This window comes from Hemitrygon akajei, chromosome 6 (assembly GCF_048418815.1).
Source record: "Hemitrygon akajei chromosome 6, sHemAka1.3, whole genome shotgun sequence".
NCBI lineage: Eukaryota > Metazoa > Chordata > Chondrichthyes > Myliobatiformes > Dasyatidae > Hemitrygon > Hemitrygon akajei.
Genome location: NC_133129.1, coordinates 186,906,831 through 186,924,719, shown reverse-complemented (window position 1 = coordinate 186,924,719; position 17,889 = coordinate 186,906,831). Strand labels below are relative to the sequence as shown.

Here is a 17,889-nt window from a genome sequence, read left to right as displayed (position 1 = left end):
CCAACCCACGACCTCTGGAACTACAGACGGACAGACCCTTGGACCCCGACCTACATCAACCAAACCTCTGGTCACTGGGACAACACCAAACCTGGGCACCTCAGGAGCTGGGCCATCTTCGTCTAAACACCCTGACCCCGGACCAGGAGTAACAAGTAAGCTAGTGGGATCACACTGTGTCAATTCCCCAGCACGTGTCCCTGGTAGAGTCCACTACCCCATTCCCCAGCACTTCCTGAGAAACCGGCGGTTCAGCAGCAATGCTCATCCCAACTTTCTCCCACATGTCCCAGCTGAGTGAGCGAGTCCAGCCAAGGCAGATGTCCCACTCCGCAGTACCGCCACTCCAGCAGTGTGACGTTCCCTAAGATTCGCCCCTCTGACAGTGTGACAATTCCTCAAAATCACAAGAAGTTCTGCAGATGCTGGAAATCAAGAGTAACACATACAAAATGCTGGAGGAACTCAGCAGGTCAGGCAGCATCTACGGGGGAGAAGAAGCAGACAATGTTTCTGGCCAAGACCCTTCCCCAGGACTGGAAAGGAAGGGAGGAAGATGGCAGAACAAAAAGGAGGGGGAGGGGTGAGGAGGACCAGCTAGAAAGTGAGGTGGAAACCCAGCTGAGCAGGAAAAGTAAAGGTCTGGAGAAGAAAGAATTTGATGGGAGAGGAGAGTGGAGCATAGGAGAAAGGGAAGGAAGAGGGGACGCAGGGGGAGGTGAGGGGTAGGAAGAGGGGATGCAGGGGGAGGTGATGGGTAGGTGAGAAGAGGGAAGAGGCCAGAGTGGGAAATAGAAGAGGGGAGGGGATAGGAATTTTTTTTACCAGAAGGAAAAATTGATATTCATGCCATAGGTCGGAGGCTATCGAGGTGGAATATAAAGTGTTGCTTCTCCACCCTAAGGGTGCCCCATCTTGGAACAAGAGGAGGCCATGAACTGACATCTCAGATTGGGAATGGGAATCAGAATTAAGATGTTTGGCCACTGGGAAGTTCCACAGAGCTGCTCAATTATGCAATCCTACAATTTATGACGGGTCTCACCAATGTAGAGGAGGCTGCATCGGGAGCACAGGATACAGTAGACAACCCCAGCAGATTCACAGATGAAGTGTTACCTCACCTGGAAAGACTGCTTGGGGCCCTGAATGGAGGTGAGGGAGGTGGTGACTGGGCAAGTGTAGCACTTTGGCTGCTCCCTGGGATAAGTGGCAGGAGGGAGATTAGTGGGGAGGGACAAATAGACAAGGGAATCACTGAGGGAGTGATCTCTGTGGAAAGTGGAGAGGGGGGAGAAGGTAAAGATATCTTTGGAGATGGCAGAAGTTATGGAGAATGATGTGTTGAATGCGGAAACTCATGGAGTGGTAAATGAGGACAAGAGGAACTCTATCCCCGGTAAGATGGTGGGATGATGGGACGAGTGCAGATGTTCGGGAAATGGAGGAGATGCGAATGAGTACAGCACCAATGGTGGAGGAAGAGAAACCCTGTTCTTTGAAGAAGGAGGACCTCTCTGATATCCTGGAAAGGAAACTACATCCAGGCAATAGATGTGGCTAAGATGAAAGAACTAAGAAAAGGGAATAGCATTTTTACAGAGTGTGAAGAGGTATATTCAAGATAACCGTCAGAATCAGTAGGTTTATAAAAGATGTGGGTCAACTATTAGTCTCCAGAGATGGAGACAGAGAGCTTAAGAAAGGTGAGAGAGATGTCAGAAATGGACCATGTGAATTTAAGGGCAAGGTGGAAGTTAGAGGCAAAGTTGATGAAACTGAAGAGCTCAGCATGAATGCATGAAGCAGCACCAATGCAGAGGTCAATGTAGTGGAGGAAGATTTGGGGAGCATTACCGGGAAAGGCTTGGAAGATAGACTATTCTACATAGTCAAAGAAGAGGCAGGCATATCTGGGGCCCATGGCCACTCCTTGAGTCTGGAGAAAGTGGGAGGAGCCGAAGTAGAAATTGTTGAGGGTGAGGAGCATTTCTGGCAGACTGTAAGGGTGGGGCTGGTACTGGAGGGGAACTAGTTGGTTCTTTTATTGAGAAAGAAGCAGAAAGCTACAAGACCACCTTGACAGGGATTGAGAAAGACGCAGAGAGAATTCCTCAGAAGCACTCCTTCCACAATGTGACGAGTGGGAATGGGAGTCCAGGAATATTCAGAGGGAGGGATGGACCACAAGCGGTAGGAGGTAAATAGCCCTGAGAAGATGCCATCACAAGGAAATGTGACCTGTTCCAACACGGACTATCCCATGGTAGAGTGAGAGCCCGATCTGTACCCAAACACAGATGGGAACTGTATCCCTGACCCATCACTGGATCCTGGGATAACCCACCCCACTGCCTCCCTCTTTATTAAAGTGAGCTCCTTTTAAACCAGCTCCACCGTCCGTGAAGACAACAACAGCTCGGGGAACCAGACCATCGGAACCAGTGACTCACACAGCCAGGACTGTGTCATCCCACACGTACAAGAGCCAACCCACGACCTCTGGAACTACAGACGGACAGACCCTTGGACCCCGACCTACATCAACCAAACCTCTGGTCACTGGGACAACACCAAACCTGGGCACCTCAGGAGCTGGGCCATCTTCGTCTAAACACCCTGACCCCGGACCAGGAGTAACAAGTAAGCTAGTGGGATCACACTGTGTCAATTCCCCAGCACGTGTCCCTGGTAGAGTCCACTACCCCATTCCCCAGCACTTCCTGAGAAACCGGCGGTTCAGCAGCAATGCTCATCCCAACTTTCTCCCACATGTCCCAGCTGAGTGAGCGAGTCCAGCCAAGGCAGATGTCCCACTCCGCAGTACCGCCACTCCAGCAGTGTGACGTTCCCTAAGATTCGCCCCTCTGACAGTGTGACAATTCCTCAAAATCACAAGAAGTTCTGCAGATGCTGGAAATCAAGAGTAACACATACAAAATGCTGGAGGAACTCAGCAGGTCAGGCAGCATCTACGGGGGAGAAGAAGCAGACAATGTTTCTGGCCAAGACCCTTCCCCAGGACTGGAAAGGAAGGGAGGAAGATGGCAGAACAAAAAGGAGGGGGAGGGGTGAGGAGGACCAGCTAGAAAGTGAGGTGGAAACCCAGCTGAGCAGGAAAAGTAAAGGTCTGGAGAAGAAAGAATTTGATGGGAGAGGAGAGTGGAGCATAGGAGAAAGGGAAGGAAGAGGGGACGCAGGGGGAGGTGAGGGGTAGGAAGAGGGGATGCAGGGGGAGGTGATGGGTAGGTGAGAAGAGGGAAGAGGCCAGAGTGGGAAATAGAAGAGGGGAGGGGATAGGAATTTTTTTTACCAGAAGGAAAAATTGATATTCATGCCATAGGTCGGAGGCTATCGAGGTGGAATATAAAGTGTTGCTTCTCCACCCTAAGGGTGCCCCATCTTGGAACAAGAGGAGGCCATGAACTGACATCTCAGATTGGGAATGGGAATCAGAATTAAGATGTTTGGCCACTGGGAAGTTCCACAGAGCTGCTCAATTATGCAATCCTACAATTTATGACGGGTCTCACCAATGTAGAGGAGGCTGCATCGGGAGCACAGGATACAGTAGACAACCCCAGCAGATTCACAGATGAAGTGTTACCTCACCTGGAAAGACTGCTTGGGGCCCTGAATGGAGGTGAGGGAGGTGGTGACTGGGCAAGTGTAGCACTTTGGCTGCTCCCTGGGATAAGTGGCAGGAGGGAGATTAGTGGGGAGGGACAAATAGACAAGGGAATCACTGAGGGAGTGATCTCTGTGGAAAGTGGAGAGGGGGGAGAAGGTAAAGATATCTTTGGAGATGGCAGAAGTTATGGAGAATGATGTGTTGAATGCGGAAACTCATGGAGTGGTAAATGAGGACAAGAGGAACTCTATCCCCGGTAAGATGGTGGGATGATGGGACGAGTGCAGATGTTCGGGAAATGGAGGAGATGCGAATGAGTACAGCACCAATGGTGGAGGAAGAGAAACCCTGTTCTTTGAAGAAGGAGGACCTCTCTGATATCCTGGAAAGGAAACTACATCCAGGCAATAGATGTGGCTAAGATGAAAGAACTAAGAAAAGGGAATAGCATTTTTACAGAGTGTGAAGAGGTATATTCAAGATAACCGTCAGAATCAGTAGGTTTATAAAAGATGTGGGTCAACTATTAGTCTCCAGAGATGGAGACAGAGAGCTTAAGAAAGGTGAGAGAGATGTCAGAAATGGACCATGTGAATTTAAGGGCAAGGTGGAAGTTAGAGGCAAAGTTGATGAAACTGAAGAGCTCAGCATGAATGCATGAAGCAGCACCAATGCAGAGGTCAATGTAGTGGAGGAAGATTTGGGGAGCATTACCGGGAAAGGCTTGGAAGATAGACTATTCTACATAGTCAAAGAAGAGGCAGGCATATCTGGGGCCCATGGCCACTCCTTGAGTCTGGAGAAAGTGGGAGGAGCCGAAGTAGAAATTGTTGAGGGTGAGGAGCATTTCTGGCAGACTGTAAGGGTGGGGCTGGTACTGGAGGGGAACTAGTTGGTTCTTTTATTGAGAAAGAAGCAGAAAGCTACAAGACCACCTTGACAGGGATTGAGAAAGACGCAGAGAGAATTCCTCAGAAGCACTCCTTCCACAATGTGACGAGTGGGAATGGGAGTCCAGGAATATTCAGAGGGAGGGATGGACCACAAGCGGTAGGAGGTAAATAGCCCTGAGAAGATGCCATCACAAGGAAATGTGACCTGTTCCAACACGGACTATCCCATGGTAGAGTGAGAGCCCGATCTGTACCCAAACACAGATGGGAACTGTATCCCTGACCCATCACTGGATCCTGGGATAACCCATCCCACTGCCTCTCTCTTTATTAAAGTGAGCTCCTTTTAAACCAGCTCCACCGTCCGTGAAAACAACAACAGCTCGGGGAACCGGACCATCGGAACCAGTGACTCACACAGCCAGGACTGTGTCAGCCCACACGTCCAAGAACCCACCCAGGACCTCTGGAACTACAGACGGACAGCCCCCTGGACCCCGACCTACATCAACCAAACCTCCGGTCATTGGGACAACACCAAACCTGGGCACCTCAGGAGCTGGGCCATCTTCGTCTAAACACCCTGACCCCGGACCAGGAGTAACAAGTAAGCTAGTGGGATCACACTGTGTCAATTCCCCAGCACGTGTCCCTGGTAGAGTCCACTACCCCATTCCCCAGCACTTCCTGAGAAACCGGCGGTTCAGCAGCAATTCTCATCCCAACTTTCTCCCACATGTCCCAGCTGAGTGAGCGAGTCCAGCCAAGGCAGATGTCCCACTCCGCAGTAGCGCCACTCCAGCAGTGTGACGTTCCCTAAGATTCACCCCTCCCACAGTGTGACATTCCCTAATTTTCACCCCTTCCGCAGTGCAACGTTCCCTAAGATCCGCCCCTCCTCAGTACCACCTCCCCACAGTGTGACCCTCCCTCCGTACCGCCCCTCCCACGGTGTGACCCTCTCTCAGTATTGCCCCTCCCACAGTGTGACCCTCTCTCAGTACTGCCCCTCCCACAGTGTGACCCTCTCTCAGTATTGCCCCTCCCACAGTGTGACCCTCTCTCAGTACTGCCCCTCCCACAGTGTGACCCTCTCTCAGTACCGCCCCCCCACAGTGTGACCCTCCCTCAGTACCACCCCTCCCTCAATGTGACCCTCCCTCAGTACCACCCCTCCCTCAGTGTGACCCTCTCTCAGTACTGCCCCCCCCACAGTGTGACCCTTCCTCAGTACCGCCCCCCCACAGTGTGACCCTCCCTCAGTGTGACCCTCTCTCAGTACCGCCCCCCCACAGTGTGACCCTCTCTCAGTACCGCCCCCCCACAGTGTGACCCTCTCTCAGTACCGCCCCCCCCACAGTGACCCTCCCTCAGTACCACCACTCCTGCAGTATGACACTTCATCTAAAGGTGTGGGCAGGTCCATGCATATTCGGAGGCGGGATGAACCACACAGAATAGTGAGTAGACAGCAGTGTGGAGATGTCGTGACAGGGAGCTGTGACCTGTTGCACCACAGACCATCATACAGTAGCGCAAGGGCTGAACACACACGGGCACCGTATCCCTGACCCATCACTGGATCCTGAAATCACCATCCCGCTGCCTCTCGCTTTATTAAAGTGAGCTCCTTTTAAACCAGCTCCACCCTCCGTGAAAACAACAACAGCTCGAGGAACTGGACCATCGGAACCAGTGACTCACACGTCCAAGAACCCACCCACGACCTCTGGAACTACAGACGGACAGCCCCCTGGACCCCGACCTACATCAACCAAACCTCCAGTCACTGGGACAACACCAAACCTGGGCACCTCAGGAGCTGGGCCATCTTCGTCTAAACACCCTGACTCCGGACCAGGAGTAACAAGTAAGCTAGTGGGATCACACTGTGCCAGCTCATCACTGCATGCCCCTTGTACATCCTTGCTTTTATATTCTATTCCCTTGAAATGAATGCTAACATCGCATTTGCCTTCCTTTCCACAGATTCAACTTGCAAATTAACCTTGAGGGAATCCTGCACAAGGACTCCCAAATTCCTTTGGGCCTCACATTTTTGTATTTTCGCTCCATTTAGAAAATAGTCAACCCTTTCATTTCTTCTCCCAAAGTGCAGGACCATACACTTCCTGACACTGTATTCCATCTGCCACTTCTTTGCCCATTCTCCTCATCTGTCTAAGTCCTTCTGTAGCCTGTCTACTTCCTCAAAACCACCTGCACCTATCTTCATATCATCTGCAAACTTTGCAAGAAATCCAACAATTCCAACATCCAATCATTGACATATTATGTTAAAAGAAACAGTCCCACTGTGGGAGGAGCCACAGGAGCAGTCAGACAGGTATATCTAGTTCACCACAGTCAATAAAATTGATGCACCATCAATAACTCACGCTGAGACTTAGGAAGTGAGATATCGGCTTTTATTGACTGAAGAACAACACTACATCCTGGGAAAATGAGGGAGAGCAGCAGACCACAGTCGCCTTTATACAGGGGTCTGTGGGAGGAGCCACAGGAGCAGTCAGCAGGGGTCTGTGGGAGGAGCCACAGGAGCAGTCAGACAGGTATATCTAGTTCACCACACCCACCCTTTGCCTCATGCTAATCAGCCACTGCTTTATCCAAACAAGAATCTTTCCTGTTATACTGTGGGCTCATAGTCAGTTAAGCAGCCTCATGTGCGGCACCTTGTCAAAGGCCTTCTGAAAATCCAAGTACACATCAACCGATTCTCCTTTGTCTCTCCTGCTTGTTATTTCTTCAAAGAATTCCAACAGATTCATCAGGCAAGTTTTTCTCTTGAGGAAACCGTGCTGACTACAGCCTATTATATCATATGCCTCCAAGTACCTCGAGACCTCGTGTTTAATAATTAACTCCAACATCTTCCCAACTACTGAGGTCTGTCTATCTGACCTATATTTCCTTTCTTCCGCCTCTCTCCCTACTTGAAGAACGGAGTGACATTTGCAATTTTCCAGTCTTCCAGAACCATTCCAGAATCTAGTGATCCTTGAAAGATCATCCCTAGTCCTTCACGATCTCTTCAGCCACCTCTTTCAGAACTCCAGGCTGTACACCATCTGATTCAGTGACTTACCTACCTTCAGACCTTCCAGTTGCTCAAGAACCTTCTCTCTAGTTATGGTATCTTCACATACTTCATGCCCCCTGGTACCTGGAACTTCTACCATACTGCTACAGTCTTCCACAATGAAGATTGATGCAAAATACTTATTCAGTTCCTCTGCTATTTTGTTGTCCTCCCCATTGCTATCTCTCCAGCATCGTTTTCCAGTGGCCTCTATCCACTGTCGCCTCTCCGTTATGCTCTATGTATCTGACGATAGGGTAAATGCAAGCAGGCTTTTTCCACTGAGGTAGGTTGGCACTACAACCAGAGGTCATGGGTTAAGGGTGAAAGGTGAAAAATTTAAGGGGAACATGAGGAGAAACTTCTTCACTCAGAAGGTCGTGAGAGCGTGGAACAAGTTGATAAGTAGGGCCTGCAAGCTTGAATTCAATGTTTCAGAGAAGATTGGATAAGTACATGGATGTTAGGGGTATGGAGGGCTATGGTCCAGGTGCAGGTTGATGGGAGTAAGTAGTTTTAATGGTTCATAATGGACAAGATGGGCCAAAGGGCCTGTTTCTGTGCTGTACTTTTCTATCATTCTATGACTCTAAGACTTTATTGAGAAGAGATCTTATAGAGACATACAAAATTATGAAGTGTACAGATAGGATGATTGTAAGCAGGCTTCTTCCCCTCAGGTTGGGTGAGACTACTAGAGGTCATAGGTTAAGGGTGAAGGGTGAAATGTCGGGGGAATTTCTGCACTCAGCGGGTTGTGAGAGTGTGGAATGAGCTGCCAACACAAGTGATAGATACAGGTTCAGTTGCAATACCCTTAGTACTGCTCTCTCCCACAGTGCACCCCTCCCACCCAGCAGCCATGGTCCAGCCGTAATCCCAGCAGCCAACTTGTGTCCCAATGCGTGCCTGTGCCCGTCTGAGGAAAACCCATGGGTCCTAGCAACTCACCTGCCCTTCCTTCCACAGCCCACTGGGAACCCCTCTGTGCCCACCTCTGGTATCTAACTCTGCCCTGAGGGGTGGCATGGGGTTGGGGGCCACATGGTCCTCTGAATTAGGGGCAGAGGAAACAGCAAAGCTTCCCAGTGTGCAGTGGCTGAAGAGTGGCAACAGTTCACACTGCCCCCATCAATGAAAGGGTCAATGTATGATGTCTGTGGGCCAGTACTCTGGAGCTTAGCAAAATGGGGGGAGATCACATTGAAACCTATTGAATACTGAAAGGCCTAGAGAAAGAGGATGTTTCCAATACCGGTGGAGTCTTGGGCCAGAGAGCACAGCCTCAGAATAGAGGGACGTCCCTTTAAAATGGATTAGGAGGAATTTCTTTAGTCAGAGAGTGGGAAATCTATGAAATTCATTGCCACATAAATGAATGTGGAGGCCAAGTCATTAAGTATATTTAAAGCAGAGGTTGATAATTTCTTAATTAGTCAGGGCATCAAAGGTTACAAGGAGAAGGCAGGAGAATGGGGTTGAGTTGGATAATAATTTAACCTATGATGAAATGGCAGAGCAGACTCGATGGGCCAAATGGCCTAATTCTGCTCCTGTGTCTTATGGTCTTGTGTTCTGTCTTGCAGACAACCAGACGCGCCAGCTGTTGCTGTATGACGCCAAACACATGGCGGCAGTCGGTGTGCCTCTCTCCCTCCTCCTAATAATCTGTATCATTGTCATCGGAATTCTCCTCCAGGACGGCGGATGGGCCAAACTCAAGCGAAGGACAGCAGCACGCTTAAAGAGTGTAAGTTATCAACACCCGCCTGACAGGGACAGGGGTGATCTTGGAACCATTAGCGAAAGGGAAGTAGGGGGAGGCAGGAGCTGGGTCTGGTTAATCAGTGGGGTCTTGTTGAGCCCTTAGCTGGAGGAGTGGGGTTCATGGGGACAAGCTCCCACTACCTACTAAATGCTCCCAATGGCGCACATCTCAAACAGCCTCTGACAACCAAGTCCTGCTCCTGGCCTTCAGTGTCGCTCAGCTACTAAGCCCAGTGGAACCATTTCTATTGACAGGAGAAGGGGCAAAGACGGATTACTGGCACCTTAAAACCAGTCACTTTGGGCAGATGGGGCTTGCCAGCTGTGTTGGCAACTCACCTGGAAGAAGGTAAACTCTGATCTCAAACCTCCACTGCACTGTGGCTATACCCACTTATGGGGAAGGCCCAGGGGTAAACCCCGGAGGCCCTAAGCCAGTCCTACATTGAGTTTAATGCTGACTGGTAACTCACCGGTACCAAACTCAAGGTTCAAGGTGCATTTATTAAAGTATATACAGCTCTGAGATTTGTCTTTTCCCACCACCCACTGTGTCGGTCTCTGTCTTTCCTTTGCACTCATCAGCTGCACGGAGATGGGTGGAGGAGCCTGCTGTGGCCACAATAGCTTGCTTTCCACATTGTTCTTCCCTGGCTTGCGTTCTGGCCTGTGTAGACAGCTGGGTTGCAGCATCCATGATCGACCCCAACCACATGAGGACCTCTCTACAGTCTTGGGCTAGGTGTAGGTGTAGTAGAGAGAACAAGGATGTGGTCAGGGGCAGGGAACTGGAGGTAAACCAGCAGCATGTTGGCCAAACCTTAGTGCATGGTCGGCAGCTCTGGAAGGTCTCAGGATGGATAATAAGGGTCCCAGCCTCACACCTTCGACACAATTGAACATTTCTGTTTCAGCAATATAAGCCATAGAGCACAGAAATAGGCCCTTTGACCCAACTGGTCAATGTTGACTATGGTGCCTTCCTGACCTTGTCCCATTCACTTCATAATGCAGGGGTTTCTAATGCCATGGACCCCTACCATTAGAAACAAACATAGAAAACCAACAGCACAATACAGGCCCTTCGGCCCACAATGCTGTACTGAACATGTACTTACTTCAGAAATTACCTAGGGTTACCCATAGCCCTCTATTTTCGAAGCTCCATGTACCTATCCAGGAGCCTCTTAAAAGACCCTATCACATCCACCACCTTTGCTGGCAGCCCATTCCACACACTCACCACTCTCTGTGTAAAAAAAACTTACTCCTGACATCTCCTCCGTACCTATTTCCAAGCACCTTAAAACTGTGCCCCCTTGTGTTAGCCCTGGAAAAAGGCCTTTGACTATCCTCATGATCAATGCCTCTCATCATCTTATACATCTCTATCAGGTCACCTCTCATCCTCTGTCACTCCAAGGAGAAAAGGCCGACCTATTCTCATAAGGCATGCTCCCCAATTCAGGCAACATCCTTGTAAATCTCCTCTGCACCCTTTTAATAATTTCCACATCCTTCCTGTAGTGAGGCGACCAGAACTGAGCACAGTACTCCAAGTGGGGCCTGACCAGGGTCCTATATAGCTGCAACATTACCTCTCGGCTCTTAAAACTCAATCCCATTATTGATGAAGGTCAATGCACCGTATGCCTTCTTAACCACAGGGTCAACCTACGTAGCAGCTTTGAGTGTCCTATGGACTCGGACCCCAAGATCCCTCTGATCCTCCACACTGCCAAGAGTCTTACTATTAATACTCTATCCTGCCATCATATTTGACCTACCAAAATGAACCACCTCACACTTATCTGGGTTGAACTCCATCTGCCACTTCTCAGCCCAGTTTTACATCCTATCGATGTCCCGCTGTAACCTCTGACTGCCCTCTACACTATCCACAACACCTCCAACCTTTCTGTCATCGGCGAATTTACTAACACATCCCTCTACTAACTCATCCAGGTCATTTATAAACATCACGAAGAGTAAGGGTCCCAGAACAGATCCCTGAGGCACACCACTGGTCAATGACCTCCATGCAGAATATGACCAGTCTACAGCCAGTCTTTGGCTTCTGTGGGTAAGCCAATTCTGGATCCACAAAGCAAGGCCAATTTAGATCCCATGCCTCTTTACTTTCTCAGTAAACCTTGCATGGAGTACCTTATCAAATGCCTTGCTGAAATCCAAATACACTACATCTATTGCTCTTCCTTCATCAATTGTGTTTATTCACATCCTCAAAAAATTCAATCAGGCTCATAAGGCACGACCTGCCTTTGACAAAGCCATTGCTGACTATTCCTAATCATATTATGCCTCTCCAAATGTTCATAAATCCCACCTCTCAGGATCTTCTCCATCAACTTACCAACCACTGAGGTAAGACTCACTGGTCTATAATTTCCTGGGCTATCTCTACTCCCTTTCTTGAATAAGGGAACAACGTCTGCAACCCTCCAATCCTCCAGAACCTCTCCCGTCCTCATTGATGATGCAAAGATCATTACCAGAGGCTCAGTAATCTCCTCCCTCACCTCCCACAGTAGCCTGGGGTACATCTTGTCTGGTCCCGGTGACTTATCCAACTTGATGCTTTCCAAAAGTTCCTGCTCATCCTCTTTCTTGATGTCTATAAGCTCAAGCTTTTCAGGCAGCTGTAAGTTATCCCTACAATCGCCAAGATCCTTTTCCGTAGTGAATACTGAAGCAAAGTATTCACTAAGTACCTCAGCTGTCTCCTGTGGTTCCATACACACTTATCCACTATCACATTTGATTGGTACTATTCCATCACATCTTGTCCTCTTGCTCTTCACGTACTTGTAGAAGAAGTGAACTAAGATGTCACAGGACTCAGCTTGGGGACCCCTGTTCTTCTAGTTGTCCGTCGTATCTGACGATGACAGGTACCCGGAAGGGAGGGTTTTTAAAGTGGGAAAGCTGTTGCACTGGGACGGTTCCACTCTCTCGACCTCAGACGTCCGGGTCCGGTGGGTTGCAGTGGATGACCGTGACTCTCCTGTGCCTTGTCATGCCCTTCACTCTCCACAGAGCATTGCCGATGGATCTGCACTGGCAGTTGATCTCATCTGCCCAGTCCACCAGAGCTGACTTTGCATGCTAGAACAGGCATGTCCTTAATACAATGGAGTAAGAGGCCCAATGGCTACTCTCACCTAGTGTAGCTTGCCTCTCAAAGTGGTGTACCAAGGTGTGGCAACTGTCACACATCTCTACTTGGAGTCGCAGGTGAGGGCTGAGTATCCGGTGGACACCAAAGTTGAGTGAGCTGCCCCAGAATAGACAAGCAGCTTCACCAGAGGTGCTAGCCCTCCCAGGGCACCTCATATATTCCTCTAAATTATTCGTATCCATGTACCAGCCCAAATGACTTTTTAACGTTAGTGTACTTGCTTCAACCACTTCCCCCGGCAACTCGTTCCATATAGTCACTACCCATGGGTGAGAAATTACCATTATGATCCCCATTAAATCATTCTCCAGGAGCAGGGGAGAATGAGGAGAGATTTGATCGAGGTATACAAAATCTTGGGGGAAGAGATAGGGTAAAAGTAAGCTGGCTTTTTCCACTTTAGTTGGGTGAGACTAGAACTAGTGTTCAAGGATTAGGGATGAAAGATGAAATGTTTAAGGACAACATCTTCACTCAGAGGGTGCTGAGAGTGTGGAGAGCTGCCGGTGGAAGTGGTGGATGCAGGTTTTATTTCAATATTTAAGCAAAGTTTTGATAGTATGTGTATGAGAGGAATATGGTCCCGGTGCAGATTGATGGGAGAAGGCAGTTTAATAGGCACTTGAACCAACGTGGATAACTTCACTCACCCAACACTCAATTGTTCCCCAACCGATGGACTCACTTTCAAGGACTCTTCATCTCATGTTCTCAATATTTATTGCTTATTTATTTATTGCCTTTATATTTATATTACCGTTTGTATTTGCACACTTTGTTGGCTTTTACACATTGGTTGCTTGTCCGCCTTGTGTGTAGTTTTAATTGATTCTATTGTGTTTCTTTCGAATTACTGTGAATGCCCACAAGAAAATGAATCTCAACATTATATATGGTGACATATATAGATAATAAATTTACTTTGAACTTTGAGTTCAGCATAGACAAGATGGGCCGAAGGGTTTTGTTTCCGCTCAATGACTCTCACCCTAATCCCGTATCCTCTTGATTGAGACTGCACTTCCCTGGGCAAAAGTTTATGACTACTCATCCTCCCTGTGCCCCTGTATTAACCCGGTTGATGCTGATGCCCAAACAAAGATCAGCCACTAATTTCCATGGTAATTCTTTCAGTTTCCCAGACAGTCACACTCGTCAGAGGGTGACCCAGTGCAGTTCACAAACCAGGGCTTCCTGGTGGAAGAAACGTTGAAGTCATCCCTGAAGACAGGGCAGTTACCACAGGAGAGCATGCCTGTGGTCACAGCCAGCGCTCTAGCCTCTGTCTTGGAACCGGCCGTGGACAGCAGCCCGGGGAAGTTGGGAGCGATTGGGAGCAGGAACAATCCCGGGGATGACTATGATCGGAACTCGCTGGAGGAGGTCACGACGGACGGCGAGGTGAAGTCCATCCTCACCAAAGAGAGGAAGGCTGCAGAGGGCTACAAAGCCGTCTGGTTCAAAGAGGACATCGAGCCACAGGCCAACGAGGAGCGAGTGATCGAGTGCCCAGAGGATGACGAGGAAGGAAGGGATGGTTCCGACAATGATGATGGTGGCTTCTACTCCAATCTGTGATGGAATCAAAATCAGGTTGAATATCAGTGGGACATGCCATGAAATTCATTGTTTTGTGGCAGTCGTACATTGCAAAACATAAAGAACTATAAATTACTATAATACAATATAGATCAAAAATTAATAGGTAGTGGAGAAAGAGGGAAAATAGTGAGGGGCTCATGGGTTCATTGTCGTTTCAGAAATCTGATCATGGTGGGGAAACAATGTTCCTGAATCACTGAGTGTGTCCCTTCAGGTTCCTGCACCTCCTTACTGATGGTAGCAATGAAAGGGGGGCACGCCCTGTGTGAGGGGGTCCTTAATGATGGATGCTGCCTTTCTGAGGCACCGCCTTTCAAAGGTGTCCTGGGTACCGGGGATGCTACTGCCCATGATGGAGCAGGCTGAGTTTACAACTTTCTGCAGTTTTTCCTGATGTGGTGCCTTTCGATATCAGATGGTGATGCAGTAGACGTGGGCAGCCCAGGGTCCAGCCCAAAGCCACGGGACGCGGACACACTGCTCACACACATTCTGGACACTGCACTCTGTAACAGGCCCTCACTGATCTCCTGACTCACACTCCCTTGGTGATCCATCTCACAGATTCTCCAACAATGATTATTACGCATTTGAAATTCAGACAAACCAAAGACCTGAAATATTCTGGAGGTGTCAAAAATTTAACTAACCAAATAGTTTAATAAACTCTGCTGATTCAACTCTGTCTCAGACTAATTCCACTGCCCTGCTCTCTCCACACAGCCCTGTGTCAGTCCCACACTAATCCCACTGTCCCACTCTCTCCACACAGCCCTGTGTCAGTCCCCACACTAATCCCACTGTCCCACTCTCTCCCCACAGCCCTGTGTCAGTCCCCAAACTAATCCCACTGTCCCACTCTCTCCCCACAGCCCTGTGTCAGTCCCACACTAATCCCACTGTCCCACTCTCACCCCACAGCCCTGTGTCAGTCCCCACACTAATCCCACTGTCCCACTCTCTCCCCACAGTCCTGTGTCAGTCCCCACACTAATCCCACTGTCCCACTCTCTCCACACAGCCCTGTCAGTCCCCACACTAATCCCACTGTCCCACTCTCTCCCCACAGCCCTTTGTCAGTCCCCAAACTAATCCCACTGTCCCACTCTCTCCCCACAGCCCTGTGTCAGTCCCCAAACTAATCCCACTGTCCCACTCTCACCCCACAGCCCTGTGTCAGTCCCCACACTAATCCCACTGTCCCACTCTCTCCCCACAGCCCTGTGTCAGTCCCCAAACTAATCCCACTGTCCCACTCTCTCCCCACAGCCCTGTGTCAGTCCCCACACTAATCCCACTGTCCCACTCTCTCTCCACAGCCCTGTGTCAGTCCCCACACTAATCCCACTGTCCCACTCTCTCCCCACAGTCCTGTGTCAGTCCCCACACTAATCCCACTGTCCCACTCTCTCTCCACAGCCCTGTGTCAGTCCCCACACTAATCCCACTGTCCCACTCTCCCCACAGCCCTGTGTCAGTCCCCACACTAATCCCACTGTCCCACTCTCTCCCCTCAGTCCTGTGTCAGTCTCCACACTAATCCCACTGTCCCACTCTCTCCCCACAGCCCTGTGACAGTCCCCAAACTAATCCCAGAAGATAGTGAATCTGTGTAATACATTGCCACAGCTGGTTGTGGAGGCAATGTTATTGGGTATATTTAAAGCAGAAATTAATGTGTTCTTGATTAGTAAGGGCATCAAAGGGTTGGGGAGAAGGCAGGAGAATGGGGTTGAGAGAGAAAATAAATCAGCCCTGATGGAATGGTGGAGAATGATCAATGGGCCGATCGGTCTAATTCTGCTCCTATGCTTTATGGTTTAACAACACCATGCTGCTTGATCTTGTAGTTACTGAATATTGTCATCTCTAATAAACCTCCTAATGAGACAGTTCTCCTCTTGAATTGCTAGTTGTGTAACAAGAGCTGAGATTAGCTGAGCTCTGGCGTAGCTTCAGACTTAACTTCAGTTGTGGGTTCAACACACATCCCACATACCACGCACAAAATCTTCAGATCTCAGCCTGAAACATCAACTCTTTATTCCTGTTCATAGATGCAGCCTGACCTGCTGAGTTCTTCCAGTATTTTGTGTGTTGCTCAGGATTTCCAGCACCTGCAGTGTTTCTGGCTTCTCCGTCAGCCCGTCACCACTGCTGGGTAAAGCCCACTGGCAGCACCTCGCCACAACCCTCTGTCCTCGACCGAAGGCTCATTGGCCCTGTGGCTTCACACCATCCGTGGTGAAGTTCTGTAGCCTGGCCTGGGACCATCTGTGGTGGAGTTCTGTAGCCTGGCCAGGACTGTCCATGGTGGAGTTCTGTAGCCTGGCCTGGGACTGTCCATGGTGGAGTTCTGTAGCCGGGCCAGGACTGTCCATGGTGGAGTTCTGTAGCCTGGCCTGGGACCGTCCATGGTGGAGTTCTGTAGCCTGGCCAGGACCGTCCATGGTGGAGTTCTGTAGCCTGGCCAGGACCGTCCGTGGTGGAGTTCTGTAGCCTGGCCTGGGACCGTCCATGGTGGAGTTCTGTAGCTGGGCCAGGACTGTCCATGGTGGAGTTCTGTAGCTGGGCCAGGACTGTCCATGGTGGAGTTCTGTAGCCTGGACTGGGACTGTCCGTGGTGGAGTTCTGTAGCCTGGCCTGGGACTGTCCGTGGTGGAGTTCTGTAGCCTGGCCTGGGACTGTCCGTGGTGGAGTTCTGTAGCCTGGCCTGGGACTGTCCGTGGTGGAGTTCTGTAGCCTGGCCTGGGACTGTCCGTGATGGAGTTCTGTAGCCTGGCCTGGGACTGTCCGTGGTGGAGTTCTGTAGCCTGGCCTGGGACCGTCCATGGTGGAGCTCTGTAGCCTGGCCTGGGACCGTCCATGGTGGAGTTCTGTAGCCGGGCCTGGGACCGTCCATGGTGGAGTTCTGTAGCCGGGCCTGGGACCGTCCATGGTGGAGCTCTGTAGCCTGGCCTGGGACCGTCCATGGTGGAGTTCTGTAGCCTGGCCTGGGACCGTCCATGGTGGAGTTCTGTAGCCTGGCCTGGGACCGTCCATGGTGGAGTTCTGTAGCCTGGCCTGGGACCGTCCATGGTGGAGTTCTGTAGCCTGGCCTGGGACCGTCCATGGTGGAGTTCTGTAGCCTGGCCTGGGACTGTCCATGGTGGAGTTCTGTAGCCTGGCCAGGACTGTCCATGGTGGAGGTCTGTGTTTATGCACATCACATATATGAATGACCTTCTCAACACTGCACATTGGTTCCATAAAGGCTGTGAAAGTTTGTCCAGTCCAGGAACAGGAATTGGATGACATATTTCGACATTAAGAACACAGTGGGTGAGAGTCAGGTTTCTCGCTGTCAATGGGAATCCTGACACACTCCTCACGGTCTAGTTTTCTGGTTTCGAGCCAGGTTCTGTGGTGCGTACCTGAATGGTTGACATCACATTTTTGAGAGACAGTCAACCCTACTGCTTAGACAAATTGGGGGGTGGGAACAGGAGAGTGGAGGGGAACAAGGAAAGTTCAGAGGGCATCTTGCTCCAAACTGTGTGGAAAGGTGGTGGGTGAATGTTCACGTTCAAGTTTAATCATCATTCAACCATACAGTGTTCATCAGGGCCAAGCTATAAAACACATTACCCACAGCACACTGCACATAATACAAATAGCACATACTGTTATGATAGCAGAACAACATACAATCATA

General features: G+C 49.9%; 1 protein-coding gene across 3 annotated transcripts in view; it reads left to right on the top strand.

Annotated features, from left to right (window-relative positions):
• LOC140729774 (cadherin-related family member 5-like) overlaps positions 1–16,090 on the top strand; it is a 152,742-nt gene extending 136,652 nt beyond the window's left edge. For 2 of the 3 annotated variants that reach the window (XM_073049977.1, XM_073049976.1), the window contains 4 exons: positions 4,880–5,131; positions 6,167–6,394; positions 9,214–9,377; positions 13,728–16,090. In XM_073049977.1, coding sequence (XP_072906078.1) covers positions 4,880–5,131; positions 6,167–6,394; positions 9,214–9,377; positions 13,728–14,171 — 1,088 coding nt within the window. In that variant the 3' untranslated portion in view covers positions 14,172–16,090. The remainder of the gene's footprint in view (positions 1–4,879; positions 5,132–6,166; positions 6,395–9,213; positions 9,378–13,727) is intronic. The other variant, XM_073049978.1, reaches the window with a different exon arrangement.
• The last annotated feature ends 1,799 nt before the right edge of the window (positions 16,091–17,889 follow it).